The sequence below is a fragment of the Brassica napus genome, chromosome C4 (assembly GCF_020379485.1).
Source record: "Brassica napus cultivar Da-Ae chromosome C4, Da-Ae, whole genome shotgun sequence".
Lineage (NCBI taxonomy): Eukaryota > Viridiplantae > Streptophyta > Magnoliopsida > Brassicales > Brassicaceae > Brassica > Brassica napus.
This window is the reverse complement of record NC_063447.1, coordinates 497,134-525,116: the sequence shown is the minus strand read 5'-3', so window position 1 is coordinate 525,116 and position 27,983 is coordinate 497,134. Positions and strand designations below refer to the sequence as shown.

Here is a 27,983-nt window from a genome sequence, read left to right as displayed (position 1 = left end):
AGAGAAGGTTTACCAGTCATCGACCCCGACCGACAGGACGGAACTTTGTGGTATGTTGCATTAATTTTTTTTAATTCGTTTAAAATTCTTTTATAACATTAAAAAATAATTTATATTTTAAATTTGTATTTTCCAAGTGGGGGGGGTTGACGGATGTCTTGCATCGGACGTAACCGACACGATCAAAGGTTACTTCTCCATGGCACATCCGAACTGGAGTAAGACGCCTCACTACGTCAGAAAGACGTGGTTCAAAATTTACGCTGTAAGTTTCTATTAATTAATTATATATACTTTAATTTTTTCATGATTTATATATATACTTTCTAAAAACTAATTGTTAATTTATTTTTTCCAACAGCAAAAATATAATTGGGCCTTGGGGATCACTGAGAGGGTGAGGAAGAAGTTTAACGCGAAGGCGGAAGTTCGTTTGTTGGACACGGTCTCCAACTGGAAGGGTGACTGAATCGTGAAGGGGTATGAGCGTGACAAACCCGCTGAGCTCACCACGGATGTGTGGGATGGCCTCATCCGTTATTGGCGCCTTCCTGATTCCATTAGAATCGCCCAGGCTTGCTCTAACTCCCGTAACACGGCCGATGAGCACGGAAACGGGCCGATGCTTCACACTACGGGCCAAAAACCCCACGCCGGTGTCCGTTTGGAAATGGTAATTAAATATTTTATTAAATAAATTTTTTAATAAATATATTTTATTCTAACTTTCTTAAATGTTTTTTAGGCCAAAGAGACGGGACATCTCCCGTCTCTTATGGAACTTTACGAGAGGACCCACAAAAACAAGGCAGGCGTATTTGTAGATGGCAAGTCCGAGCAAATCTACAACGACGTGGTTGCTCGGGTTGAAGACCGCCAGACTCAGCTGACCCAGCAGTCTACCGACGGATTACCCGTCACCTTATCCACACTTGAAGTGGATAAGATTTACGAGGAGGTAAATTTTCAAAAATTTTAATTTTTTATTATTCATTTAATATAAGTTTAAATTTTTACTAACAATATTTATTTTTTGTTTTTAAGGTTGTCCCTAAAAAAAAGGGACGGACGTTGTGGATTGGTTCCGTCAACGATGTTCCGAGAGCGACATCGTCTTATGGTCAGCGACGGGATGATGAAGTCACTGAGCTGCGTAGAGAGTCCACTCAGCTGCGTAACGAGTTGGCCGCGACAAAATCTCGTATGGGTGGAGTCGAGGGCTTCTTGGACGTTATAGCGGCCACAAATCCGGAATGGGAGTCCACGAGGAACATGCGACAACAACATCCCATTCGAGGCGAGTCATCCGACGTACATAACGAGGCAGATGTTACGAGGAGAAGTGATGAATTCTACCAGGCGATGAACGACCCTTTGTTTTTTTTTCCGGTTGTTGTATTATAAATTCAAAACTTATTTATATATAAAATATTTTCATATTGATTTATTTTTATTTTAAATTTTAATTTCATTAATAAATTAAATAATTTTAATTATTTTTTAATTATATTTTTAAATTCTGTAAAATAATAAAAACGAAGTAAATTCATAGCTAATGTACGACCTATTTACGTGGAAACCTTACGAGGAAATGATGAGAAATAATAAACGAGTATTTTACCAGAAAACGTTTACGAAGAAATAACGAGGAAAGATAAACGAGTATTTTACGAGGAAATCCTTTCGTGGTCGTTACGTGTATTTTGCGAGGAAACACTTTCAAGGTATTTACGTGTAGTTTACGAGGAACTCGTTTCGAGGTATTTACGAGGAAATATAGCGACCTCCTTACGAGGAATATTGACGTGGTCTTTACGACGAAATGATCTACTTCGTCTTTACGACGAAATATATTCCTCGCTAAGTTACGACGAATTAGCGAGGAAATATGTGTTACGACAGATGAGTAACGAACAAACGTGGTTCCTCGCTAATTCGTCGTAAAGCCTCTTTTACGACAAACTCACGAGGAAAACCGCCCTCGTTAAGATTATGTTTTCTTGTAGTGACATTCCCTAAATTTGGGGACTAACCACTATAAAATCGTTATTTGCTAGAGAAACGGACACAACAAAATTCCAAACCTCATTGAACTTCATCATATGTTGTTGAAAGATGCAACTATGCATTAAAACATTATTTTCATATTTTTGAATTTTTCTCAAAATCTAAGGGTTAACCCCTACGAAAATATTGAATTTTCGGTAAATATTTTATCTACTGAAGCCTATGATCTTTAGTGTTGTTTTAAAATTTCTAAACACATTCTATATTTGTATTAATGTATATTAAACTCTCTTTCATGGTACATGGGCATCGTTTTAATTTTTTGTCAATTACTTTAGTAAAACTTCATAACAGTCCCTAAATTGGTGGACTACTCACTATAAAATCAGTATTTGCTAGAGAAGCAGACACAACAAAAATTCCAAACCTATTTGAACTTCATCGTATGTTGGTGAAAGATGAAACTATGCATTAAAACAGTATTTTCATATTTTTGAATTTTTCTCAATATCAATGGGTTTAACCCTTACGAAAATATTGAATTTTCGGTAAATACTCTATATACTGAAGCCTATGATCTTTAGTGTTGTTTTAAAATTTCTAAACATATTCTACATTTGTATTAATGAATATTAAACTCTCATTCATTGTACATGGACACCGTTTTAATTTTTTGTCAATTAATTTAGTAAAACTTCCTAACAGTCTCTAAATTGGTGGACTAACCACTATAAAATCGTTCTTTGCTAGAGAAAGGGAGACAACAAAAGTTCCAAACCTCTTTGAACTTCATCATATGTTGGTGAAGGATGCAACTATGCATTAAAACAGTATTTTCATACTTTTGAATTTTTCTCAAAATCTATGGGTTACCTACGGAAATATTGAATTTTCCGTAAATGCTCTATATACTGAAGCCTATGATCTTTAGTGTTGTTTTAAAATTTCTAAACACATTCTACATTTGTATTAATGTATATTAAACTCTCATTCATTGTACGTGGGCATCGTTTTAATTTTTTTGTCAATTAATTTAGGAGGGGTTATTGGGCAAAGAATTCTAGAGGAATTATTAAATTTTGAGATTCCGTTGTTATTGGTTTGTGAATTTTTAAAATATAAATAGAATCTATTGTTATTGGGGTGATGATTTTTAAATTCCACTCAAAATCCTTTGTTATTGGAAAAGTTTAGTTTTCATTGATTTTAAGATTCTATTAAAATCTATTGTTATTGAGATGTAAATTTTCTTTGTTTTTACTCATAGTACTCAACTTTGAGAATATCATCTATACCCATAAGATTTTTGAAATCAATGTAATAAAATACACTCACATACAAAAACTCAAATTGAAGAATGAAATAATATACAAATCACAACTTTAACATAATACAATTCACAACTCAAAAAAATAGAAAAAAAATATTAAAAATTTAAAATAAAAATTGTAAAAATAGTTTTAAGAAGCACTTTCGAATTTTTTAAAAAACATTTCAAAAATAATAATTCAATTTTGTTTTACAAAAATTCAAATTTAAAGAATATATATCGAAATTATATAAAAAAATATTTTTATTATTTATTATTTATATATCTATAAAGTGAGAAAAACTTTTTTTAAAGTTATTTAAGAATTACCTTAATTGAAATGATTTTCTTTCCATTTTTTTCTACAACCATTAATTTCTTACTTTAAAAGTTAATAACAATCAATGGAATTCTATACACAAGTAATGAAAATCTGTGTAAAAGTATTTGATAAAATTTGTTAAATCTAGTTAACTTGTAAAATCCTCTCAACTATTAAAATCATCAAATTCCACAGAAATTCATGTTCCAACCATTAACTATGCATTAAAACAGTATTTTCATATTTTTGAATTTTTCTCAATATCAATGGGTTTAACCCTTACGAAAATATTGAATTTTCGGTAAATACTCTATATACTGAAGCCTATGATCTTTAGTGTTGTTTTAAAATTTCTAAACATATTCTACATTTGTATTAATGAATATTAAACTCTCATTCATTGTACATGGACACCGTTTTAATTTTTTGTCAATTAATTTAGTAAAACTTCCTAACAGTCTCTAAATTGGTGGACTAACCACTATAAAATCGTTCTTTGCTAGAGAAAGGGAGACAACAAAAGTTCCAAACCTCTTTGAACTTCATCATATGTTGGTGAAGGATGCAACTATGCATTAAAACAGTATTTTCATACTTTTGAATTTTTCTCAAAATCTATGGGTTACCTACGGAAATATTGAATTTTCCGTAAATGCTCTATATACTGAAGCCTATGATCTTTAGTGTTGTTTTAAAATTTCTAAACACATTCTACATTTGTATTAATGTATATTAAACTCTCATTCATTGTACGTGGGCATCGTTTTAATTTTTTTGTCAATTAATTTAGGAGGGGTTATTGGGCAAAGAATTCTAGAGGAATTATTAAATTTTGAGATTCCGTTGTTATTGGTTTGTGAATTTTTAAAATATAAATAGAATCTATTGTTATTGGGGTGATGATTTTTAAATTCCACTCAAAATCCTTTGTTATTGGAAAAGTTTAGTTTTCATTGATTTTAAGATTCTATTAAAATCTATTGTTATTGAGATGTAAATTTTCTTTGTTTTTACTCATAGTACTCAACTTTGAGAATATCATCTATACCCATAAGATTTTTGAAATCAATGTAATAAAATACACTCACATACAAAAACTCAAATTGAAGAATGAAATAATATACAAATCACAACTTTAACATAATACAATTCACAACTCAAAAAAATAGAAAAAAAATATTAAAAATTTAAAATAAAAATTGTAAAAATAGTTTTAAGAAGCACTTTCGAATTTTTTAAAAAACATTTCAAAAATAATAATTCAATTTTGTTTTACAAAAATTCAAATTTAAAGAATATATATCGAAATTATATAAAAAAATATTTTTATTATTTATTATTTATATATCTATAAAGTGAGAAAAACTTTTTTTAAAGTTATTTAAGAATTACCTTAATTGAAATGATTTTCTTTCCATTTTTTTCTACAACCATTAATTTCTTACTTTAAAAGTTAATAACAATCAATGGAATTCTATACACAAGTAATGAAAATCTGTGTAAAAGTATTTGATAAAATTTGTTAAATCTAGTTAACTTGTAAAATCCTCTCAACTATTAAAATCATCAAATTCCACAGAAATTCATGTTCCAATAACCCCCCCCCCCCCTTAGTAAATCTTCATAACACTCCCTAAATTGGTGGACAAACCACTATAAAATCGTTATTTGCTAGAGAAACGGAGACAACAAAAGTTCCAAACCTCATTGAACTTCATCATATGTTGGTGAAGGATGCAAATTTGCATTAAAACAGTATTTTCATATTTTTGAATTTTTCTCAAAATCTATGGGTTACCTACGGAAATATTGAATTTTCCGTAAATGCTCTATATACTGAAGCCTATGATCTTTAGTGTTGTTTTAAAATTTCTAAACACATTCTACATTTGTATTAATGTATATTAAACTCTCATTCATTGTACGTGGGCATCGTTTTAATTTTTTTGTCAATTAATTTAGTAAAACTTCATAACAGTCCCTAAATTGGTGGACTAACCACTATAAAATCTTTATTTGCTAGAGAAAGGGAGACAACAAAAGTTCCAAACCTCTTTGAACTTCATCATATGTTGGTGAAGGATGCAACTATGCATTAAAACAGTATTTTCATATTTTTGAATTTTTCTCAAAATCTATGGGTTAACCCCTACAAAAATATTTAATTTACGGTAAATGCTCTATATACTGAAGCCTATGATCTTTAGTGTTGTTTTAAAATTTCTAAACACATTCTACATTTTTATTAATGTATATCAAACTCACATTCGTGGTACATGGGCATCGTTTTATTTTTTTGTCAATTAATTTAGTAAACTTCATAACACTCTCTAAATTGGTAGACTAACCACTATAAAATCGTTATTGGCTAGAGAAACGGACACAACAAAATTTCCAAACCTCTTTGAACTTCATCAGATGTTGGTGAAGGATGCAATTATGCATTAAAACATTATTTTCATATTTTTGAATTTTTTTCAAAATCTATGGATTTAACCCCCTACGAAAATATTGAATTTTCGGTAAATGTTCAATATACTGAAGCCTATGATTTTTAGTGTTGTTTTAAAATTTCTAAACACATTCTAAATTTGTATTAATGTATATTAAATTCTCTTTCATGGTACATGAGCATCTTTTTAATTTTTTGTCAATTAATTTACTAAAACTTCATAACAGTCCCTAAATTGGTGGACTAACCACTATAAAATCGTTATTTGCTAGAAAAACGGAGACAACAAAAGTTCCAAACCTCTTTGAAATTCATCATATATTGGTGAAGGATGCAAATATGCATTAAAACAGTATTTTCATATTTTTGATTTTTTCTCAAAATCTATGGGTTAACCCCTACGAAAATATTGAATTTTTGGTAAATGCTCTATATTCTGAAGCTTATGATCTTTAGTGCTGTTTTAAAATTTCTAAACACATTCTACATCTGTATTAATGTATATTAAACTCTCATTCATTATACATGGGCATACTTTAATTTTTGTCAATTAATTTAGTGAAACTTCATAATACTCCCTAAATTGGTGGACTAACCACTATAAAATCGTTATTTACTAGAGAAGGGGAGACAACAAAAGTTCCAAACCTCTTTGAACTTCATCATATGTTGGTGAAGGATTCAACTATGCATTAAAACAATATTTTTATATTTTTGAATTTTTCTCAATATCTATGGGTTAACCCCTACGAAAATATTGAGTTTTTGGTAAATGCTCTATATACCGAAGCCTATGATCTTTAGTGTTGTTTTAAAATTTATAAACACATTCTACATTTGTATTAATGTATATCAAACTCTCATTCATGGTACATGGATAGTTTTAGTTTTTTGTCAATTAATTTACTAAAACTTCATAAATTGGTGGACTAACCACTATATTAGATTCTCCCAGGCACGAGAATCGAGGAAGGTAGCTGACTTTTGTCCCCACGGACAAACCCTCCCGCGAACCAGCGGTCCTTCGCTACTGATTGGCTCAGAGCTCCTGCAAACTTTCTGCCAATTCAAAAAATTCCTCCTTTTAGAATAATCCCCCGGTCCATCACAGATACTGACGGTCCATCGCCGGGTTCCCCTGCGACTCCGGTCGACAGGCCGACGTCTCCACCGCTAAGTTCTCCACCGGTACCGGTTTTCTTCCTCCCTCCAACGGAATGAAGAACAGAACCCTCCGATCTTAGGAACTTACAAACAGATTCCAAGCTCCTTTTCACCACAGGGGTATCCTTTGTGACTGAAAACCCTACATGCTAGCACAAGCTTACTGGTGAATCCCGGTTAACTTGGTGTAAACTTGAAACAGGGTAGAAAGAATCTTTCACCTGAGTCAAGTCTTCCACCCGACAACCCTCCAAAGCTTTGTACGGGGTCTCTGTTCTGATTCTTGACTTTGAGGGAATCCTCAAAGCGGGAAGAACATAGTTTTCCCCACTTACTTACGCCTAGAAGTATCTCAGAACCCACCCATGGCTCACCGACGGATTTTATCAGCAGAAAAAGGAAAGGGCCTTGAGCTGGAAGCTCAACAACCAACTCGAACAGCGCGTGTTAAAGCCCCTCTACCAGATAACTCCGAGCTGCTGCGCAAGCACTCCTTGACTCTCATCGGTAGAGTAACAAACAAGACAACACAAAAAGTCTGGTCACTAATTCCTTTCTTCACAGAACACTGGAAAACAGAGTTCAAACCAGTGGGTTCTGATCTAGGAAATGGGTTATTTCAATTCCAATTTGAGCGAGAATCAGACCTGTTATCGGTTCTCGACCAACGACCCTATCACTATGCACGATGGCTAGTCATTCTACAGCGATGGGAACCTACTGTCTCTCCTACGTTCCCCTCCTTAATACCTTTTTGGATAAAAGTGCAGGGGCTCCCGGTTAATCTGTGGACCGAACCTACTCTCAAATGCATTGGCCAGGATATTGGCCTCTACGAGAAAGCTGAAATCTCATCACTCACAGCGAGGATGCGGGTACATGTCAATGGTCTACTTCCTCTGATAAAAAAGTCTGTTGTAGAATTCCCAAACGGAGATGAGGTCACCACAACTCTGGTGTATGAGCGCCTAGACAAGCACTGTACGAGATGCCTCCGACTGGACCATGAACTGAAAGAATGTTTGGTGGCCAGAGCGGAATCAAAAGCGCTTATGGCCTCCCAAGAGGGCGTTAAAGGCAACTCAAAACATCACTCTGGCCAGGAATCTGGCTCTGTACGTGAACAGAAAGACAACGCGCCTTTCCTCTTCTCTGCCACAGGCCATAATGATAGTAAGATCAGAGAAAGGAATCACAACTACAACGCTCCGATCCAATCTTCTGCATCAACTCATCGAAAAGATTCCGACAGGAGACCAACAAAAGACAATAGAGCTGCAGCACATAGACCATATAAAACTCAGACAAGCTCGTGGCAGGAGAGAAGCTCCCACCGTCGTTCCTATCATGAAAGAGAACGCTCACAAGGTGGTTATGAAAGATACTCACGCACCCCTCTGGAACCTACTACTCACCCCCACCCCCCCCCCCCCCCTCCGGGGAGAAGCTATTACAGAGAGGTCCAGAAGCCAGTACCTGAGACAAAGGACACTGGCTCTAGTGCTTCCAAGAATCTCCATGTGGAACCAGAGAGGGGGTCTCCCCGAGAACTAGTTCGACCACCGGTTCCACAGAAAACTCTAAATGTAGCAAGGGAAGAGGTGAGAGATGTTCTGCTGCAATATACGAAATGTGCAGACCCAACTGAGAGAGAAGCAAGACTGGAACGAGTAAGGCAAGCAGAGGAACAAGGACAGATGGAGGAAAATGCCCTGATGATGGTACGTGCATCTCAGAATGCAAGCTCTGCTGGCAAAAATGTACCTCCGCCCGAGGATTCACCCGAGAGAATTCCGGCTACCCAACGTCTCGGACCTGATCCTCACTATCACACTGATATCTCAGGGATACTCTCAACACACCCTAACTCCACGGCCCGGGAAAGACTCCCTGCTACTCTCCGACTAGGCACCGCAACTCCGCCCATAGAGCACACTCCTGAGGCTACAGTTGAAACGCTTAATGCTGGAAACATTGGAAGATTACCAATGACTCTAAGGCTGGGCCCTTGTCTGGGCACAGGCACTGAGGGAGGAGCCCCTAGCGCTCCTATAGCGGGGAAAAGGAAACCAGGACGCCCCCCTGGGAAAAACAAGTGCGTAGATAATGCCACCCTACCTACAGGGACAGCAACTAGCAAGCGGAAAGTCCTGAAATCAAAGCCGTCCCCTGTTCGAAGGAGTACAATACAAAAGACTGGTCAGACCGCAAAAGCTAGCAAGACAAACAGAGCCAGGACGGGTGACAATTCTAGAGCCGGAAGGGACAAGGACCCAGCAGCTTCAGCATCGGAGAATGTACCACTGGTCAACTTGATACCAAAGTCTATGAGGCGTCGGATGGATTTTTGGATTCCATCCAACCCCGCTCCTTAGCGATTTTAAGCTGGAACTGTCAGGGGTTAGGGAATCCCCGGACAGTTCGACGCCTAGGAGATATATCTAAGAAGTATGATCCTGATATTATCTTCATCATGGAATCCAAAAATCCCGATGATGTTGTGCTAAAGAAGCTGGAACATCTACGAGTGCAATTTGACTGCCACCACTTGGTCTCCCCAACAGGACATGGGGCAGGAGGCTTAGGACTGTTTTGGAAACGTGAACTAAACCTTCAGGTGCTTGAAGCTACCACAAATGTAATTGACACAATCGTTTCTTATGAAGGAAAATCTTTTTACTCCTCATTTGTTCATGGAAGTACGATTCGAAATGAGAGGAATCTCTTATGGGATCGACTTCTAGAGAAAGCCTCAGGCCATGACGAGCCCTGGTTTATAACCGGGGACTTCAATGATATAATCTGCGACGAAGAAAAGGATGGGGGCGTGGTAAGACCTGAGGGCTCCTATTCCGACCTCCGCACTTTCTTCTCTGAAGGTGATCTGTTTGATCTCCAACACTCGGGAGACTTCCTTTCTTGGAGGGGAAAGAGAGGTGACCACCTAGTTCGATGTAGATTGGATAGAGCGATGGCTAACACGCAATGGGCAGAATGTTTCCCGACGGCTAGGTGCGAGTACCTTGGCTTCGAAAGCTCCGATCACATGCCTCTAATCTCTTTCTTTGATAGAGGGAACCGCAGAAGACGTGGGATGTTCCGTTATGACCGCAGGCTGTGCAAAAATGAAGAAGCAAAGCGAGTTATAGCTGACTCTTGGCGTGCGACGTCCAATACGTCGGTCAGTGATAAGCTCAGTTCGACGCGGAGTGCCATTTCGGCCTGGAACAAAACTCAGCAACGTAATAGTCAACGAGTCATACAAGAGAAGAAGCAGGAACTGAATGTGGCCCTATCCAGTCCGGACAACAGCACCGTTCTGATACAGAACATATCCGAGACTCTCAATGCGGCTTATTTGGCAGAAGAGGAGTACTGGCGGCAGCGGAGTCGCTTGCTATGGCTGAAACTGGGGGATCGTAATACAGGCTACTTCCATGCTATCACAAAGTCGCGTAAAAGAGCCAATAACTTCTCGGTGATTGAACGAGAAGACGGTCATATGGTATATAAGGAGGAAGAGATTGTCTCGGCCATCGGGGACTATTTCCAGAATTTGTTTGCTTCTCAGCCTGGTGACAGAGAAGAGACAGTGAAACAAGCTCTCCATCCGATTGTCTCTGAAGAGGACAACCAGGCCCTCACTGCTATCCCGACGGCAAGAGAGATCAGGGATGCAGCTTTCTCCATTCATGCGGAAAAAGCCCCGGGGCCAGATGGTTTCTCAGCGGGTTTCTTCCACACCCATTGGGAGCAGATTAGCCCGGATATTATCAGGGAGATTCAGGCTTTCTTCATGGGGGAGTCTCTGCCGGAGCGAATAAACGACACTCACATACGGCTCATCCCAAAGATCTCCCAACCGCAAAAGGTCTCGGATTATCGACCTATCGCGCTGTGTAACGTGTACTACAAGATATACTCCAAAATCCTCACAAGAAGACTACAGCCCCTGATGGAGAAGCTGATATCCGAGAATCAATCTGCTTTTGTCCCGGGAAGAGCCATTGGAGACAATGTCCTAGTTACTCATGAAGTCCTCCACTATCTCAAAACGTCCAAAGCGGAGCAGAGGTGTGCTATGGCGGTTAAGACGGACATGAGCAAGGCATATGACCGGCTCGAATGGGAATTTGTTTCGCTGGTGCTCGAGCGGTTGGGCTTCCACAGCGATTTGATTAGATGCATAATGCAGTGTATCACATCTGTTACATACTCCTTCCTCATTAACGGCTTGCCTAGAGGGAAGGTAGTACCGAGTAGAGGTCTCCGTCAAGGCGACCCTCTTTCTCCCTATATATTTATCATGTGTAGCGAGGTCATCTCGGGATTATGTAACAGAGCCCAAGAAGAAGGGTCACTCCAAGGCTTGCGAGTGGCTAGAGGAAGTCCTAGACTAACTCACCTCTTCTTTGCGGACGATACAATGTTCTTCCTCCAAGCTAACAAGGAGAATTGTGTAGCTCTCAAGTCTATACTAGACAAGTATGAGAAAGCTTCGGGCCAGTCGATAAACAAGGAAAAATCGGCTATCACATTTTCTAGTAAGGCCCCTGCCTCGCTAAAGACAATGATCAGAAGCGAACTGCAAATGGAGAAAGAAGGTGGAGTTGGAAAGTACTTAGGACTCCCCGAGTTTTTCGGACGCCGGAAGAGGGATCTCTTTTCATCTGTGGTGGACAGGATAAAGCAGAAGTCGAGAGGCTGGAAAAACAAATTCCTATCTGCTGCAGGGAAACTCGTAATGCTTCAGAGCGTTCTATCTGCGATCCCCTCTTATCCCATGTCATCCTTCTGATATCTTGTGAATTTACATGTTTTTAACTTCTTATTCTTGCATGGTTTGGTCATTTAGAGCATCATTTAGACACATTTAGGTTGCATATCATTGCATTTGTACATATCAGGTGTTGGAGAGCACCATGGATGAGTTAGAGGACCATTGGAGGGATTTTGAGTCCAAAGAATGAAGATGAGTCGTTGAAGGCTCCTAGCGGCCAGGCGTAGCGGCAAAAGATGGTCGCTACAGAAGATAGAGCTGAGGCGTCTAAGTATCCTAGCGGCCACACGTAGCGGTATCATGAGGTCGCTATGCGTTCAGGACTTCAAGCGCCTTCTACAGCGGCCAGCCATAGCGACTTCATGAGGTCGCTATGAGTTCAAGAATGCGAAAAAATCGTCTAAGTATCCTAGCGGCCACACGTAGCGGGCATGAAAAGTCGCTACAGACCGTAGTGACCTCTGGTAGCGACCTTTTCTGGTCACTACGGAGAAAAATATCTATGTTTTTGTGGGTTAACCCAGGTTTGTTGGGTTAACCCAGCTCGTTTTTAGACATCTATAAACACCTTTAAGACCTAATCTGAGGAAAAATCTGATTTTTCTCTCAAGAACTTGCCTCCCTTTGTAAAAAAGCTTGAATCTTTATATCATAATCTAAGGAAGTTCTTCATATTATATCTTGTTTCTCTTTCTCATAAACATGATGAGGCTTGAATCCATCATGGGTTTGAGCTTTCTCATGGAGTTTAGAGAGTAGACACTCCTTGGATTCATGGGTTAGGGAGATTAGAGTAATTTAGTGAAGATCTATGGTGTTATTGTATTAGATCCTTGTATAAACTTGCTTGTTGAGTATTTTTAATGCTTGTTTAGTCTTGATCACTCTAAACCTGATTTCTAAACACTTCTCATCAGACATGATTAGATGAAGTGTTTGAATCATCTCAACTAAGCTCTAGTGAGATTAGCCAAGGACACTTGATGTTAAAATTGCTAGATAGTTATTAAACTTGAACTTAAAGATTGTTTGATTGAATTAAGCCAAAGACATTTGATGTTTAATGATTTCTAAGCAAATGGACATTTACCTAGACATAGGACTTGTCTAAAATTGTGTTTAGACTTAAGAGATTACTCTGATTGAAAGCTTGTTACCTAGATTGGATCTTAGTTACTTGAAGTCAATTCCCAATACCCATGGATTCTCCTTAGTATTTGATTGAATTCTTGCACTTATTTCTTGATTGGATTTGAGATCACCTTGTTTATATTTCTAGGATATTAGTTTGTTACAAATCATCTATCTTCTTGTTTGCTTAGATTAGGAAGGTTTGTGTATTCTTGGTGTTATAAGTCTATAGTTCTCTGTGGATTCGATCCTAAAATGCTACAATGACATACCATTCGATTGTGGTATTGTTGGCACATTAGGTTAATTGGTGTGTGCTTAAACGCGTAATCACCTTCTTAATGCCTGTCTCGCTGTGTAAACGCCTCCAGTCTGCAGTTACACGCTACTGGTGGGATCAAAATGAAAATGAGAGAAAGATGGCTTGGGTGGCTTGGGACAGTATAGCAAAACCGAAAGCTATTGGCGGACTAGGGATGCGAGAGTTCCAGAACTTCAACATTGCACTGCTAGCAAAGATTGGGTGGAGGCTTCTCCAAAACCCCAACTGTCTCCTAGGAAGAGTACTTTTTGGAAAGTACTGTCAAGACTCCAACATCCTACAAGCCGAGGAAACTTCAACTATGTCGCATGGGTGGCGGGGAATCCTCAAGGGCAGAGACCTCTTACTTAAGAACCTAGGATGGATTGTGGGCAATGGAGACTCCATCAGCATATGGAACGACCCCTGGCTGAGCCTTACTTGTCAACAGAGACCAATGGGACCGCCAAATGAAGCACACCAAGATCTTACTGTCGCGGACCTCATAAACGCTGGGACGGGAGAATGGGATGTACCTAAAATCAAGCTCTTACTTCCAGCCTACGAGGAGAAAATACTAAGCATCAATCCAAGCCTGACGGGGGCTCCAGATAAGCAAGTGTGGCTAGGAACAAGGTCGGGAACTTACTCTACAAAATCGGGGTATTATATGGCGGTCAATCAAGAGGAAAACGGAGAAATAGCACAAAACAACCTCGGTTTTCAGTGGAAAAGAAGTGTCTGGAATCTGACTTGTGCCCCAAAGATTAAACTTTTCTCATGGAGGCTTCTCAAGGGAGCTATCCCGGTGGGAGAAAGGCTCTTAGACAGACACGTTCCTGCTGACCCCGCTTGTAAACGATGCGGCTGCTCGGAATCTATTATTCATCTCCTATTCCAATGTCCCTTCGCGCAACGAGTCTGGAGTTTAGCTCCTCTCATGACTGATATGGATGTTAGTGGAATAATAGATTTAATGAACAGCTGGGATGGCCTCTGCGCCCTTAAATGTCTTCCCCCTGCAGGTATCACTTCGAGCACACTGGTTCCTTGGATCTTATGGTCTCTTTGGAAAGCTCGGAACAAATTTGTCTTCGAGGGCCACTCTGCTTCGCCGGAGGACACCTTGACAACGGCTATTGTCCTAGCACGAGAATGGAGTACTGAAGTGAAGAAGGAAAGTACTGTTGGCCTGAAACGCCCAATTCTTCCTGCGCTGAACCCTCGGGACACGGTGGTAATTCGCTCAGATGCAGCATGGGCCTCTGTTTCAAACAAAGCGGGCTTGGGATGGATCATCCTCTCGACAACCGGAAATCGCTCTTTCATGAAGACTACCAAATGCGTTGTCTCGTCCTTATCGGCGGAAGGATTAGCCCTACGGGAAGCTGTCCGTACCTGCGCAAGCTTGGGGCTGAAGAAGGTCGCTTTCGAGTCTGACTCTGCTCTGCTTATCAAGGCAGTAAAGCCTGAATCATCCACAACTGAACTCTATAGTTTGGTTTCTGATATTCTCTCATATGCTTCTGTGTTTGAGTTTGTTGTTTTCTCTTGGATTCCTAGAGAGAAAAATATGTTAGCGGACTGCTTGGCAAAGGATGCTTTGAAAGCTCCTGAACCTTTGGTTGTTGGTGATGTCTTAACTGCTCCCAACTAATTTCTTTATCAATCGAAATATGTGTTTCAAAAAAAAAAACACTATAAAATCGTTATTTGCTATAAAATCGTTATTTGCTTAGAGTACTCCTCTAAGTGCTATAAAGCTCTGATTGCAATTGCAAATATAATTCAATAACAAGGTTGTTTATACAAAAACCTAGAATGTCCTATTTATACTAAACGAAAGAGAACGGTAGCGTATCTCTTCTTCCTAATTTACACAGATTTATATTTATCTATAAGAATCAAATCTAAACAATTATTTACTGGAAAAACGAGTAAAGTCCAATATACGTTAAAAGCCCACCAAATATGTATGATACGCTGCATCAAGGCTGAACCAGAAGTTGAGTTGAGCATCTCAGAGGAAGCGCTAGGGTTTGAGTTTCTGATCATAGAATCCAGTGTTGTGAGAATTTGGTCTGAAGATTTGAAGACGTTTCTGTGTAATCGACTATTCCGTTCGAGAATACCTTCCCCCTTCCTCTTAACATAGTGAAGCTACGCAACCCCGTCTCAACTCCTCTCGCTTGAGAGAAGTAAAATCCAAAAGAGACTTGTTTTTGGTTTGTTTATCCTTATGGAAGATAAGGGAAAGGGTCTGGTGGGAGAAGATGAGGAAAACTCGTTGTCTGTATCAGAAGGGGGTCCAAGCAATATGGAAGTAGATGGTAGTGATGATAACTATGATGATGATGAGGACGACGACGACGACGAGGGAGATGAGTCTGATGAAGCTGTAAGTGTAATTCCGACCACATTCGAACGCCTTGAATATGAAGCTCTGGCTGAGAAGAAACGCAAAGCACTTTTTGATTCTCAACGTGATGGTTCAGAGAAGAGAGGCAAGTATGATGCTAAGGAACTCGTCTTTACTGGCCGCCGACGAAGGAGAAGGATGGTGCGTTTTCATAGGACAGCTTCTTTCTTATATTTCACGAGTTAACTTGTATTACATTGTGTCTTCAGTCCGTCTAATGCAGCAAGAACTTTGACTTTTGTCTATTATTTAGCATTAAAAGTACTTGAACTGCATGTTTGTTCTTGAACCTCACTGGAATCCCTCCTGCTTCGCTTGTTCATTCTCGTGTGCTACACTCCACGAAATTATATGATTAGACAGTCCTATTCATATTAACCTGGCAACTCTGCATGCTTACTTTAAAAAAAAAAATCACAGTGTATATACTTGTGCAGAATAAAAAAAGGGGTAGACGACAGGGGTCAAAGAAACAAATTTCACCTGAGATTCAGAAGAGGATGACTGAGGCTATTTTTCTTCACGCAGATAATAAAGACAGTGAGGTAATCCAGATGAAATGTTTATTTTATCGTGCCTTTTTCTTCAGGAACACATTTCATAATTTCCTGAATAAGCAAACTGATTTTCATCTACCACTATATATCGTTTTGACTATTACATTTACTGCTGCTTTTTCCTAAATAGAGTGTGTGTGTTATATTTATGGATCGATCCTGATCAATGCTGTTTTACTTTCCTCCAGGCTTTTCCTATTTTATTTGACATTATTAACGAAGCACCAGCCTTCGGTCAAGCTTATTATTACCTAGCACTTGTACCTGACAACCTTGGTAAGACCGAGGCATTGTCTACTGACGCATTGAAGGCTGCTGCATATATAAAAGGTCCAAAATCACATGTTTGTTTTACCCAGGACTTCGTAGTCCAGTGGTACTACCTCCGGGAGGGGAGGTCGGCTGTTCGACTCGCGGGGAGGGGGAGGCGTGCCCAGGGCCCGTAAAAAGGTACAGGCAAAGGCTGGCGCCGGGCCTAGGTGGGGGGCCGCAAGGTCAACACCTGGTTAATCAAAAAAAAAAAAAAAAAAAAAAAAAAAAAAAAAAATCACATGTTTGGAAGTTGCTTTACGACAGGGCCAAGTAAGTTCTCCTTGTTCATGAATCAATGCCAAGTCTTCATCTTGTACAGTAGAAATGCCAAACACGGAAAAAAAAACTATGTTACTACAATATGCTTGTCAATTATGGCTATCTAGTTGTTTACAGTAAGACCTTATCAGAGATTGTAGAGCTTGCTAGTAATCAAGTAGCAAGAATTTAATGTTCATATGAAAAAAAAAGAGTAGAACGAAAACCCGGGAAGCAGGAAGGGAATCTGTTTAATTTTCTGTTTAAAATTTGATTTGGCTGTGAAAAGCTAAGAAAAATTAATTGATTTCAGGGAACAAGGGAACATGGTGTTAGCAAGCGATTATGTGTCCAAAGCAGTACAAGCAGATCCTGAGGACATTGATCTGAAATATGAATATGCAGACCTCTGCCTAAGTGCTGGGAAATATAAAGAAGCTGCTGAAACCTATGAGAAAATATTTCGTCGGCATCCTGATATAATTGAGCCACTCAAGAGGGGGACAGAGGTATAGATGCTGAATGAGTTGAAATTTAATCTGTGTGATTTAGTTTCTCTACCCAGAAAAAGACAAATGGTTATGCCAACCTATTCTTTTTCTTCTTGGGTTTCTCAGTATTTTCTAAAATCCGGCAAGGGTGAACGAGCAGCAAACATGTTAGAGGATCATATAAAATCTCATCCATCTGAAGTGGGGCCCGATATCTTGGATCTACTGGCTGATGTTTTGATGCAAATTAATGCGTATGATAGAGCTCTTAAGTATATTCATGATGTGCGCCAAATTTACAATCTAGGAAAGGAACTGCCTTCCAGCTTAAAAATCAGACAAGCCATCTGCCATGTTCGCCTTGAAGAAATGGAGCAAGCAGAGGTTTGTGTATCTTACATTATAAACCTGCTAATTTTTTTATCCCAATGATTGCTTTAAAGCTATACCCTCTTCTAATTATTTAATAGATGGATAACAAGATTCTGGAACAAATTAGATTTCATATAAATCTATTAAAAGAGAATGTGGCCTCGTTAAGTATAATACTACAATTGTTTTCCGTTGGTCTTCTTATTACTTTGCGTTGTTTTCTCTTTTCAAAAAGTTGATGTATCTTCTCTTGTGAATGATGTTGCTTGCCGTATCTGCAGATTGTTTTAAATATTCTGCCACGGGAGGCTGTATCTGAACATCCAAAGCTCATCATCGATTTGGCTGATGAGCTAACAAACATCGAGAATTTTCATTCTGCTCTCAAATACTATTTGCTAGCAATCAATGACACTTTGAATGTAAGTAAGAGTATTAGGCAGTTGTACTCGATTGTTTCTTCTCTTACAACTTTTGCTTCGTCACTTTGGTAACTAGTTGTGGTTTTCCTTGTAGAATGGCTATTTGCTTGTGAAAGCTGCTCGCTGTTATATGTCGTTGGAAAAACGAGAACAGGCCATCGTTTTCTATTACAGAGGTACTTTCTTAATTTATTTAGTTGTTGTGCATATGTATTTTCTGGAATGAAATATCTTTTAAATGCATATATGTATAGTCCCCTCTTTCACTATGTTCTGTTCATAGTTAATTACATGGAATGTTTTGTGAAGGTCTCCAAACTCAAATCTTTTATGATTTTCCGTGTGTTGCAAATTAAAAATCTTATTATTGTATTTCAGTTTCTCGTTAATTTTTTTTTCTTCTATTTGTTGCTAACTGAAAATTTCCTCAGCTTTGAATGAACTCAGTGATCCAATTGATGCTCGCATAACTCTGGCTTCACTTCTCCTGGAAGATGGCAAACGAGATGAAGCTATATCAGTGCGCTTTCTCCTCCGGAAAATCCAGGTCAGCAAAGAAAAAAATCATTATCTGCTCTGGCTGTATTGTCTACAAGCGAGTGAATAGTTTAGCAAACTTTGTACAATGATTTAGTATCTTATTAAATATCACTTTTGACAGATTTGATGTCAAACTTTGTACAATGGTTTGTGTTATCTTTCCAGTGTCGAATTCACACCCTGTTTTTTTTTTTCTTCCAAAATGTTATTTATGCGATACGCATCCAACTATGTTGTCATAAGATTGCTTACGATGGTTCTTTTCTCTAAGCGTAGATCTTGACACGTCTAAACAGAAGGCATGGTGGAAGAAAAGAAAGATCAGGATGCATCTTTGTCAGATCTATCATTCGGAAGGGATGCTTGAGGAATTTGCCAATACAGCATTGCAGTTGGTTCTTAAGTGGGTTTTGCGGCGAACGGTAATAGCTCTGTATCCAAGTTTCATATAATAAACATACTAACGAAATTGACAACATAAAATAGTTACTGCTTCTTGAAGAAAAACGTACTTTTGAACCATCTGAACATCCAGTATTTCGTTAGGGTTCTTTCATTCAGCATTAGCAGAAAGTAGTTTGATAGAAATATTTTTGTTTGCTGGCGTCTTACACTGTTCTTGCATTCGGCCTCACGAAAACGTTTAGGTCAAGGGAAAAAGAAAACGATCGGAGCTTCAAAGAAATAGTCCTAGAGATACTCATGCTTCCGAGTGAGTATTAAAAAAAAAAAAAACTATATCCAGCATAGTCTTTAAGCCTTGCTTGCCGTTTCTGTCTGCACATTATTAGTAATCTTTGTTCGGAAACATGTTGAGCCCTATGTAGCACGGGGACGTCTATTTAGGTGCCGTACCGGTACCGGAAACGTTTGGGGGACGGGTACTTCACGGGGACAGCACTGATACGGCTTGGGAACTGTTAGAGAACATAGCTATGAGTAAGACTAGTTTTCACGGGACTTAATGCTTGTGCAATTGTTTTTTAACTGTCAGTGTTATCATGCTTCTAATTTTAGTTGGCAAAATAGACATATAATAGTAAATTATATCTAATTATGTTAGATTCACTATATAAATTTATTTTTTTTATAAATATTTTATATTTTTTACTAGTATATATTTGCCGTACCCGTATCCATAATTTTTAAATTTTCTCGTTTCCCGTCCCCGCTTCCGTCCCCGTTTCTGTCCCCGTATCCGTCCCGGTGCATCATAGGTTGAGCCAGGTTGAGAGGCGGACCCAAAGAGAGGCGCAAAATCAGGGCAACACTAAATGAAACAAAAAGAATCAGAGAACGGTCTGCTATTGAAGCTCATAGCGAAGATATGTGTAGTGAATCTGAGGTATCTATCTATGTGCACACAGTTTTACCTTCCACAAGACTTTTGTGTTTCAACCTTATCGTTGGTTACAATATATGCCTGGCGGTTATTTTAGTTACTTGAAAGGCTTTGCGTTTCTATACAACAATATAAGAATCTGCAGCAACAGTCAAGAGGCGTTGTATAACGTTGCTCGGGCGTATCACCACGTAGGTCTTGTGACTCATGCGGCTTCTTACTACGACAAGGTTTTAGCGATCTACGAGAAAGAGTATCCGATGCCCAAACTCCCAAACGTTGCGGAAGAGCGTAAACCTGTTAGCTGTGACCTACGCAAAGAGGCTGCTCACAATCTACATTTGATCTATAAGCACAGCGGAGCGTTTGATCTCGCGAGGCAGGTCTTAAAGGATCACTGCACTTTCTGAGTTTCGTCTGTCTTGTAAACTCTGCAACCAACTATTATTATTGTTGTCTTAAGCTTGATTTATTGTTTAATTTCAACTGAGTTTACTTGGAGTATCTTTATATAATAATTGCTTCTTGCTAAGATAATATTTCAAGGATTTATTTGTAGGGATGCCAACTAGGTTGGTTTGGCTCAAACCCCGCAAAACTCATAAATATTTGAATCCGGTCCACCTAGATTGGAAATATTTAAATTAAAAAAAACAGATTTGCCTGTTTTGAGCGAAAACCCTAAAGACCAAAAAGCAAGAGAGTGAAGTGGTTAGTATTACGTAAGTTAGCCGCTTTTGATTGTGTTGGAGCATTTGCCACAAGTGTAAGTTTGTATCGTCCCAGTTATTACCTACCAAATGCGGGATATGCTGCTTAATTTCAGAGACACATACACAACAAGTTCAGCATATATGAAATCTTGCATGGAGAAGTCACTTCCAAACTATATGTTGCATGAACTATATCGTAATATGTGATTGTAAACAATTTGGAATTGTAATTCATGCTTGACCGATTGGAATTCTTGCCATAGAGGTTTTGATCATAAACAGAGACAAATGCCATGTTGATTCCTCAGACATTCTCACCTTTTTTTTTTGTATGTGATCTTTGAAACATTAAAAGAAGGTTAAATATTGTTGAAACTTTATTCATAGAAACATTAAGTCACTCAACAGAGTGTGTTTCAACACACTTTCGTAGGCCTTTGTTATATGAATCAGAATGTTTTACGAAACAAATATAAAAAAAGTTGTGGGTTGCATTTGCCACTGATGTGTTCCACTGTTTCCGCAAGTGCATTAGAATGCTGTATCTGCCTTTGGAAACCAAAGCATACCGGGCACAGAGACTCTGAAAAAAGCATAACAAGAAAATTCAACAAACTTGAATAAGCTAATCAAACGTGAGAACTCTTATGGTTTTATCTTCTGTTTGTGAACAGTGAGACATTTTTATTTTACCAGAGAAGTGATCTCCTAAGCTTGGAGTGATCTTCAAACTCGGGATTACCACCTCCTGTGGCAGTCCCTACTCTGTCTGCAGAATCTGATCTTTCTTTGGACTGGTCTGGACTTGAGTCTGCATCTGATGTGTTTGGAACACAGTATTTTTGAAGCCAGCGATCAGTTTCCCAAAGAACGTGCATAATGCTTTCCCGTGCTGAGTACCCATGGCTCTCGTGAGGAAGAATATATAACAAGGCGGCAAAGAGCGCCATGGCCTTTCAGTGCGTTGAAGAATCTGTCCGACTGTTATAACAAAGTATATGAAATGAATATAGTTAAGAGAGAACCAATGCAGAAAAAAATTGGTGTGGATTTCTATTGAAGTAAATTATAACCTGCATTGTTAGAGTTCCTGGGTTATTGTCTTCTTCACCATGGATGAGCAAGATTGGCTTCTTGATTTTATCGGCAGACATGAATGGGCTCATCTCGACATAGACGTTAGTAGCTTCCCACAGTGTCCGGTCCTCGTTCTGAAATTTTTCAGGCATAGTTACAAGGTTAACCAAAAAGATAGGTCAATATCTATCTAAAACAGAGAATGAGACGAGAAAAAAAAGGGTTATGCTGGCACCTGGAAACCAAATGGCGTTAGTGTTCTGTTGTAAGCGCCAAATCGAGCTATTCCGCAGGAGAAAAGATGAGGAGCATGAGCAAGGAGATTTGCAGTCATAAACGCTCCATAAGAGTGTCCACCAACAGCGGTTTTGCTTGGATGAGCCACCTTGAAAAATGAGAGGACCAAGAAAATACTTGTATAGCTTCAACACTTTTGAGGACAATGATACAATCGTAGGATGATGAAATCTGGATCAAGTGATGATGCTTACTCCACGCCTGACGACTTCATCTACAGCAGCCTCGGCACTTGCAACCAATTTCTCTACATACCTACACATGGTGTGTTTCAGTTGTTAACATTAGAATCTGTCAAACTCAAGCACATCTCAGATTTAAAATCTACATTTGATCTATAAGCACAGCGGAGCGTTTGATCTCGCTGAGGCAGGTCTTAAAGGATCACTGCACTTTCTGAGTTTCGTATGTCTTGTAAACTCTGCAACCAACTATTATTATTGTCTTAAGGTTGATTTATTGTTTAATTTTGTAGAGAATGGTTAAGTAATGTCCGGTTCGGTTTGGTAAAGGTTCTCGAAGTGATGAAGTGATAAGGTTGAAGTGGTTATAGATAAGCTCTCACGATTGTGATAAGGACCTTAGAAGATATTGTGTTGAGAATATTCTTGTAAAGTATCGTACATATAGAGCGTCTCTAAGAGCTTGAGTTTAAGTTTCTAAGAGAGAAAATCGAAACAGAGTTTGATGGCAAAACAAGAAATATCAGCGGTCGCCGGTAGCAGTGGTGAGGGTGTGATCTCGCATTATTTACATCCGTCAGATAACCCAGGAGTGTCGATCTCTCCAGTCTCGTTGAATGGAGAGAATTACGCTGAGTGGGCGTCGGAGTGAGAAAACGCACTTCGAGCGAAGCACAAAACAAGGTTTATCAACGGTACGTTTCTAATGCCGGATGAGAAGGAGAAGCCGGCGGAAACTGAGTCATGGAAGACAGTCAACTCGATGATCGTGGGATGGATCCGAGTGTCGATCTCTCCTGCTGTACGTTCAACTGTTACTTTCACCCCGACGCGTGCAAGATGTGGAATGACATCAAGAGACGTTTTTCGGTTGGGAATGCTGTGAGAGTTCATCAGCTCAAATTAGAGCTCGCGGCGTGCACGCAAGATGGTGCAAGCATCATGGACTATTTCAGACGCTTGTCCTTGAAGTGGGAGGAGCTCTTGAACTACAAGCCCCTTCCCTCGTGTACGTGTGGAACTGCGGAGAAGATTACGCAGGACTACGAGGAAGAGAAGGTGCACATGTTTCTTATGGGGTTGGATGATGCTAGATTCGGAAACGTGTGTACAAACATCATCAGCATGGAGCCGTTGCCGGATCTGAACTCTGTGTACCAGAGGGTTGTTAGAGAAGAAAGGTGCCTCTTGTCGTCGCGAGTAGAGACAAGACAAGACGCAGTTGGCTTCGTGGCAAGAAGCGACACAACACAAATGGAGAACGCTGCTACGAAAGACGCGGTAGCAGCTGTGGCTCGAGGTAGAGGCAACAGTATGGCATACTCACATTGCGGTAGAACCGGACACGAGAAGAAAGATTGTTGGCAAATCATTGGCTTCCCGGAGTGGTGGACGGAGAGGAATCAAGGGGGAGAACGCGGAGGACGCTGGAGAGGGAGAGGACGTGGTCGGAGTCAGGCCAGGTCCAACGCAGTGCAGGCCTCCACCTCCACGAGTTCAAGTGCTCCAACCCTGACTAACGAACAGTGGGCGTCTCTTACAGTGCTCCTCGAACAACAACGACCATCTCCGATCCCAGATAAGTTGAATGGTAAGGTTCAAACCGGGGAAGTAATTCTTGACACTGGTGCATCTCACCACATGACGGGAGATGTACGATTGCTCACAAACCTGCGTAAGTTGGTGGGATGTCCAGTACACTTCGCTGATGGGAGCCAAATGCAGGCTACTCAGTCTGGAGTATTGAGACTTTCCGATAAGATTATATTGGAACATGTTCTGTTTGTGCCGAACTTGAACTGTACATTGTTGTCGGTTGCTAAGTTGGTGGACTACTCATTATAAAATCAGTATTTGCTAGAAAAACAGACACAACAAAAATTCCAAACCTATTTGAACTTCATCGTATGTTGGTGAATGATGCAACTATGCATTAAAACAGTATTTTCATATTTTTGAATTTTTCTCAATATCTATGGGTTAAACCCTTACGAAAATATTGAATTTTCGGTAAATGCTCTATATACTGAAGCCTATGATCTTTAGTGTTGTTTTAAAATTTATAAACACATTCTACATTTGTATTAATGTATATCAAACTCTCATTAATTGTACATAGACATCGTTTTATTTTTTTGTCAATTAATTTACTAAAACTTCATAACAGTCCTTAAATTTGTGGACTAACCACTATAAAATCGTTATTTGCTAGAGAAAGGGAGACAACAAAAGTTCCAAACCTCATTCAACTTCATTTGGTGAATGATGTAACTATACATTAAAACATTATTTTCATATTTTTGAATTTTTCTCAAAAATCTATGGTGTAAATGCTCTATATACTGAAGCCTATGATCTTTAGTGTTGTTTTAAATTTTTTAAACACATTCTAATTTTGTATTAATGTATATCAAACTCTCATTCATGTTACATGGGCATCGTTTTAATTTTTTGTCAATTAATTTACTAAAACTTCATAACATTCCCTAAATTTGGGGACTAACCACTATAAAATCGTTGTTTGCTAGAGAAACGGACACAACAAAATTCCAAACCTCTTTGACTTTCATCATATGTTGTTGAATGATGCAACTATGCATTAAAACATTATTTTCATATTTTTGAATTTTTCTCAAAATCTATGGGTTAACCCCCCTACGAAAATATTGAATTTTCGGTAAATGTTTTATATATTGAAGCCTATGATCTTTAGTGTTGTTTTAAAATTTCTAAACACATTCTAAATTTGTATTAATGTATATTAAACTCTCTTTCATGGTACATGGACATCGTTTTAAATTTTTGTCAATTACTTTTGTAAAACTTCATAACAGTCCCTAAATTGGTGGACTACTCACTATAAAATCAGTATTTGCTAGAGAAACAGACACAACAAAAATTCCAAACCTATTTGAACTTCATCGTATGTTGGTGAAGGATGCAAATATGCATTAAAACAGTATTTTCATATTTTTGAAATTTTCTCAATATCTATGGGTTACCCTTACGAAAATATTGAATTTTCGGTAAATGCTCTATATACTGAAGCCTATGATCTTTAGTGTTGTTTTAAAATTTCTAAACTCATTCTTCATCTTTATTAATGTATATTAAACTCTCATTCATTATACATGGGCATACTTTAATTTTTTGTCAATTAATTTAGTGAAACTTCATAATACTCCCTAAATTGGTGGACTAACCACTATAAAATCGTTATTTGCTAGAGAAACGGAGACAACAAAAGTTCCAAACCTCTTTGAACTCCATCATATGTTGGTGAAGGATGCAAATATGCATTAAAACAGTATTTTCATATTTTTGAATTTTTCTCAAAAATCTATGGGTTAACACCCCTACGGAAATATTGAATTTTCGGTAAATGTTTTATATATTGAAGCCTATGATCTTTAATGTTGTTTTAAAATTTATAAACACATTCTAAATTTGTATTAATGTATATTAAACTCTCTTCCATGGTACATGGGCATCTTTTTAATTTTTTGTCAATTAATTTAGTAAATCTTCATAACACTCCCTAAATTGGTGGACTAACCACTATAAAATCGTTATTTGCTAGAGAAACGGAGACAACAAAAGTTCCAAAACTCTTCGAACTTCATCATATGTTGGTGAAGGATGCAAATATGCATTAAAACAGTATTTTCATATTTTTGAATTTTTTTCAAAATCTATGGGTTAACTCCCTACAAAAATATTGAATTTTCGGTAAATGCTCTATATACTGAAACCTATGATCTTTAGTGTTGTTTTAAAATTTCTAAACCCATTCTACATTTGTATTAATGTATATTAAACTCTCATTCATTGTACATGGGCATCGTTTTAATTTTTTGTCAATTAATTTAGTAAAACTTCATAACAGTCCCTAAATTGGTGGACTAACCACTATAAAATCGTTATTTGCTAGAGAAAGGGAGACAACAAAAGTTCCAAACCTCTTTTAACTTCATCATATGTTGGTGAAGGATGCAACTATGCATTAAAACAGTATTTTCATACTTTTAAAAAATTTTCAAAATCTATGGGTTAACCTTACGAAAATATTGAATTTTCGGTAAATGCTCTATATACTGAAGCCTATGATCTTTAGTGTTGTTTTAAAATTTCTAAACACATTCTAAATTTGTATTAATGTATATTAAACTCTCTTTCATGGTACATGGGCATCTTTTAATTTTTTGTCAATTAATTTAGTAAATCTTCATAACACTCCCTAAATTGGTGGACTAACCACTATAAAATCGTTATTTGCTAGAGAAACGGAGACAACAAAAGTTCCAAACCTCTTTGAACTTCATCATATGTTGGTGAAGGATGCAAATATGCATTAAAACAGTATTTTCATATTTTTGAATTTTTTTCAAAATCTATGGGTTAACCCCTACAAAATATTGAATTTTCGGTAAATGCTCTATATACTGAAGCCTATGATCTTTAGTGTTGTTTTAAAATTTCTAAACACATTCTACATTTGTATTAATGTATATTAAACTCTCATTCATGGTACATGGGCATCGTTTTAATTTTTTGTCAATTAATTTAGTAAAACTTCATAACAGTCCCTAAATTGGTGGACTAACCACTATAAAATCGTTATTTGCTAGAGAAAGGGAGACAACAAAAGTTCCAAACCTCTTTGAACTTCATCATATGTTGGTGAAGGATGCAACTATGCATTAAAACAGTATTTTCATATTTTTGAATTTTTTCAAAATCTATGGGTTAACCCTACGAAAATATTGAATTTTCGGTAAATGCTCTATATACTGAAGCCTATGATCTTTAGTGTTGTTTTAAAATTTCTAAACACATTCTAAATTTGTATTAATGTATATTAAACTCTCTTCCATGGTACATGGGCATCGTTTTTATTTTTTGTCAATTAATTTAGTAAAACTTCATAACACTCCCTAAATTGGTGGACTAACCACTATAAAATCGTTATTTGCTAGAGAAACGGAGACAAAAAAAGTTCCAAACCTCTTTGAACTTCATCATATGTTGGTGAAGGATGCAACTATGCATTAAAACAGTATTTTCATATTTTTGAATTTTTCTCAAAATCTATGGGTTAACCCCTACGAAAATATTGAATTTTCGGTAAATGTTCTATATACTGAAGCCTATGATCTTTAGTGTTGTTTTAAAATTTCTAAACACATTCTACATTTTATTAATGTATATTAAACTCTCTTTCATGGTACATGGGCATCGTTTTATTTTTTTGTCAATTAATTTAGTAAACTTCATAACAGTCCCTAAATTGGTAGACTAACCACTATAAAATCGTTATTTGCTAGAGAAACGGAGACAACAAAATTTCCAAACCTCTTTGAACTTCATCATATGTTGGTGAAGGATGCAACTATGCATTAAAACATTATTTTCATATTTTTGAATTTTTCTCAAAATCTATGGGTTAACCCCTACGAAAATATTGAATTTTCGGTAAATGCTCTATATACTGAAGCCTATGATCTTTAGTGTTGTTTTAAAATTTCTAAACACATT

At 37.8% G+C, this 27,983-nt stretch overlaps 3 protein-coding genes across 3 annotated transcripts in view; 1 reads left to right on the top strand and 2 right to left on the bottom strand.

Moving 5' to 3' along the window:
• LOC106392451 (probable glutamyl endopeptidase, chloroplastic) overlaps positions 1 to 22,611 on the bottom strand; it is a 57,049-nt gene extending 34,438 nt beyond the window's left edge. The window contains exons 1-2 of the mRNA XM_048754654.1: positions 22,595 to 22,611; positions 22,461 to 22,521 (exon numbers count right to left, since the gene is read on the bottom strand). Of these exons, the coding sequence (XP_048610611.1) occupies positions 22,461 to 22,521; positions 22,595 to 22,596 (63 nt within the window). The 5' untranslated portion in view covers positions 22,597 to 22,611. The remainder of the gene's footprint in view (positions 1 to 22,460; positions 22,522 to 22,594) is intronic.
• LOC125575445 lies at positions 15,225 to 19,603 on the top strand. The gene is made up of 8 exons (XM_048754656.1): positions 15,225 to 16,026; positions 16,323 to 16,430; positions 16,631 to 16,784; positions 16,994 to 17,024; positions 17,326 to 17,521; positions 17,630 to 17,887; positions 18,157 to 18,473; positions 18,729 to 19,603. The coding sequence occupies exons 1-7, from the start codon at positions 15,706 to 15,708 to the stop codon at positions 18,367 to 18,369; spliced, it is 1,281 nt and encodes a 426-aa protein (XP_048610613.1). The 5' UTR covers positions 15,225 to 15,705; the 3' UTR covers positions 18,370 to 18,473; positions 18,729 to 19,603.
• On the bottom strand, positions 21,248 to 22,465 carry LOC125585493 (probable glutamyl endopeptidase, chloroplastic). The gene is made up of 4 exons (XM_048754655.1): positions 22,205 to 22,465; positions 21,966 to 22,103; positions 21,586 to 21,873; positions 21,248 to 21,475 (listed from the first exon to the last, which is right to left on the bottom strand). The coding sequence occupies exons 1-3, from the start codon at positions 22,301 to 22,303 to the stop codon at positions 21,748 to 21,750; spliced, it is 363 nt and encodes a 120-aa protein (XP_048610612.1). The 5' UTR covers positions 22,304 to 22,465; the 3' UTR covers positions 21,248 to 21,475; positions 21,586 to 21,747.
• Positions 22,612 to 27,983: the final 5,372 nt, after the last annotated feature.